Below are 2602 nucleotides of genomic sequence, written 5' to 3' on the forward strand. Positions count from 1 at the left end.
ATCCGGTTCCTCCATCTTGAACCCAGGACAGTGTGTTCTAGAAGCTTGAGTGGTCATATGAATTTTTATTTATATATATTAAAAAAACCTAACCAAACCCACACGTAGTTTGTTGAAGTCAATGAAGTAACAACTATATAATGTAGTTAACTCCCCCCTGCTTTTTTTGTAACAGGAAATAATTCTGTAATTTCTTACATAAATCCTCAGTGCATTTCCCAAAATCACTGAAGAAATTAATATATATTGGGTAAAACAGACACTTAAAATATTTTGAGATTTCCTGTCTCTGTCTTCTTCTCTTAGCATGCATATGCTCTTGAACTTCTGTCTGATCAGTTACATGAAGGAGCCAAAGCACTCGATGTGGGATCTGGAAGTGGAATCCTTACGGCATGCTTTTCACGAATGGTAAGATACTTAGTTTAATCACTTGACCATCAGAACTGTTTCAATTGCAGTGTAACTCTGATTTAAAGGGGGGAAAAAGCATCCTTCATACAGTGGACTGATGTATATTATACAGAAAATATTTTCCTCTCCTGAGTGTGATTAGTCCCATTTCTTACCTTAACTGATACTATATGGTTGAGTTAGAGTCCAGTAAATCGTGTGATGGTGAAGAAACTGCCCAGAGGGAAGGTTGTTTTTTCTTGATGACATTTTAGTGGTTGCATTATAGCTTGAAGGAAGGAGGTATTTGTCTTGTCCAGTCCAATTTTTATGTTACCTTTTATGGCTGTGAATGTTCTCATTGTGATCAGTTGTCATGTTTCCTGCTATGATGAGAGCTGAGTGAGACCTAAAAGAATTCAATTTCCACAGGAAAATATATTGTATGTGTATAAAGTGTCTTTGAATTTAACTCCTTTAGTTTTTATTATTCCTATATTGTGTGAGCATCCCTGTAAGTATCCTTAAATCTTTTCTAAGTTAGATATTTATATTCTTTTTATAACTTCTCCAAGTAACTTAATCTCTGGGTTGTTCAACCTGTATGTAAGAGATTTTGCATGGTTCCACCCTATCTTACATCAGGAAAAAAAGATGAAAAAAAAATTTGGTTTATGATGACTGTAACTACAGTACTGTTAGACTAATTTAAGTAGTGGAATATAATCAGTTCTTCCTTCTCCATTCCAGGACTTCATAATTGCTTTATGACTAGCAGACACCTTCATTAAACTACCAATTAGATTTTTTTTTTTAATTGCTACTTTGTTTTCTGTTTTCAAATACTGATCTGTTGAGTCTGCAATCACTTCTGGTTTCCCGTGTTAAGAATTAGATAAGAATGTTTAGGCCTGGGCAATGCACTAGCAAAAGTATTTCGTTTTTTTAAGTGCTAAAACTAAAAAAAAAAAACAAAAACAAACCAACCAAAAAACCAAACAAACCACAAACCAAAATTATGGTCGGAACATATTATCCAAACTCCAGTTTAGAAGACATCTTAAAAGTCAAGTATTGGACTTTCTATCTACTATTTTTGGTCTAACTTTGTATTAATAATCAAGTGCTAGTAGCATGCATAGGAACTCTGATTCTTTTAACAAGTGTTAAAACTTTCGTCAAAGTTACATGTAGTTATCAATGCATAGGGGAATAGCCATTTTCAGTAAGACGTGGAAGTTGTGGTTATGCAGTTTTTTCTTTTAAAACAGTTATATAAGAAAAGCTGAAAACATCTGCAGAGAGGTCAGAATTACCACAAAAACGAAATCTCTTTCCACTTCTGAGGTTAATCACAGTATCTTTTTACTACCATATGAATCCCCCTTGCTGGTCTGCTGTGGAATGCCTTACAGACGTGTTTTATGAAACATTGGGTAAATTATTTTGTTCTGTTTGATAACATAACTACTGTGCAGTATGGATCTTGCTTCATCCACTTCAGTGACCATAGATAAGACAATACGTACTGCTGACTTTCTCTGTAAAGTTCTTTCTAACAATAACAAAAGCTCAAAGGAACTGTACTGTGGGGAACGATGGTAAAATGTTTTGCTATCAAAATTCAGTTGGGGATGTGCTTCCTGGGTCATGTGGTTGTTGCTTCTCAGTCTACTTGAGATCTAGAATGAATAGCTCGTATTTGTGGCACAAGTACCTGAGCGCACGTTGATGTCATGACAGCTTTACTTCTGTGATGATAATCTTGTGTGTGGTACTTCTGGAAAGTTTTATGTTTACTAGTAAACTAGTAAAGCATGTCTAAGATTTTTTGTCTGGGCTTTCATGTTAAGATGCTGTGAGAAACTTATCTGCGTAGCATACAAACTTATATTTATTAGCTTTTAAAGGTTACTGGCAAATTAAATGAATTGCAGTTTTAATCCTCTAAGTACTGGAATTATAAAAATAGTGGGGTGGGTATATTTTTATTCCATTTTGAAGTTCCAGGATCGTAGGCAGAGGTAATTGATGAGGACTCAGAAATAGTGTAACGGACTGTGACATGCAGCTGGAGGTTCTCTTACATTATATCAGGCTATTTCATGCTATGACCGTTTTGCTAAATTTTAATTTCCGTGACATTACCCTTTGGACTTTTTCAAGCCCAGGAATGACCGGTGTTCCTCCAACTAGCAACCTGTGGTTG

General features: G+C 35.2%; 1 protein-coding gene across 1 annotated transcript in view; it reads left to right on the plus strand.

The window, feature by feature from the left end:
* Nucleotides 1–306: 306 nt before the first annotated feature.
* PCMT1 (protein-L-isoaspartate (D-aspartate) O-methyltransferase) overlaps nucleotides 307–2602 on the plus strand; it is a gene marked incomplete at its 5' end in the record, with an annotated part of 17861 nt that continues 15565 nt past the window's right edge. The window contains one exon of the mRNA XM_010132030.1: nucleotides 307–411. Within this exon, the coding sequence (XP_010130332.1) occupies nucleotides 307–411 (105 nt within the window). The remainder of the gene's footprint in view (nucleotides 412–2602) is intronic.

This window comes from Buceros rhinoceros, unplaced genomic scaffold (assembly GCF_000710305.1).
Source record: "Buceros rhinoceros silvestris isolate BGI_N320 unplaced genomic scaffold, ASM71030v1 scaffold14292, whole genome shotgun sequence".
Taxonomy (NCBI): Eukaryota; Metazoa; Chordata; class Aves; order Bucerotiformes; family Bucerotidae; genus Buceros; species Buceros rhinoceros.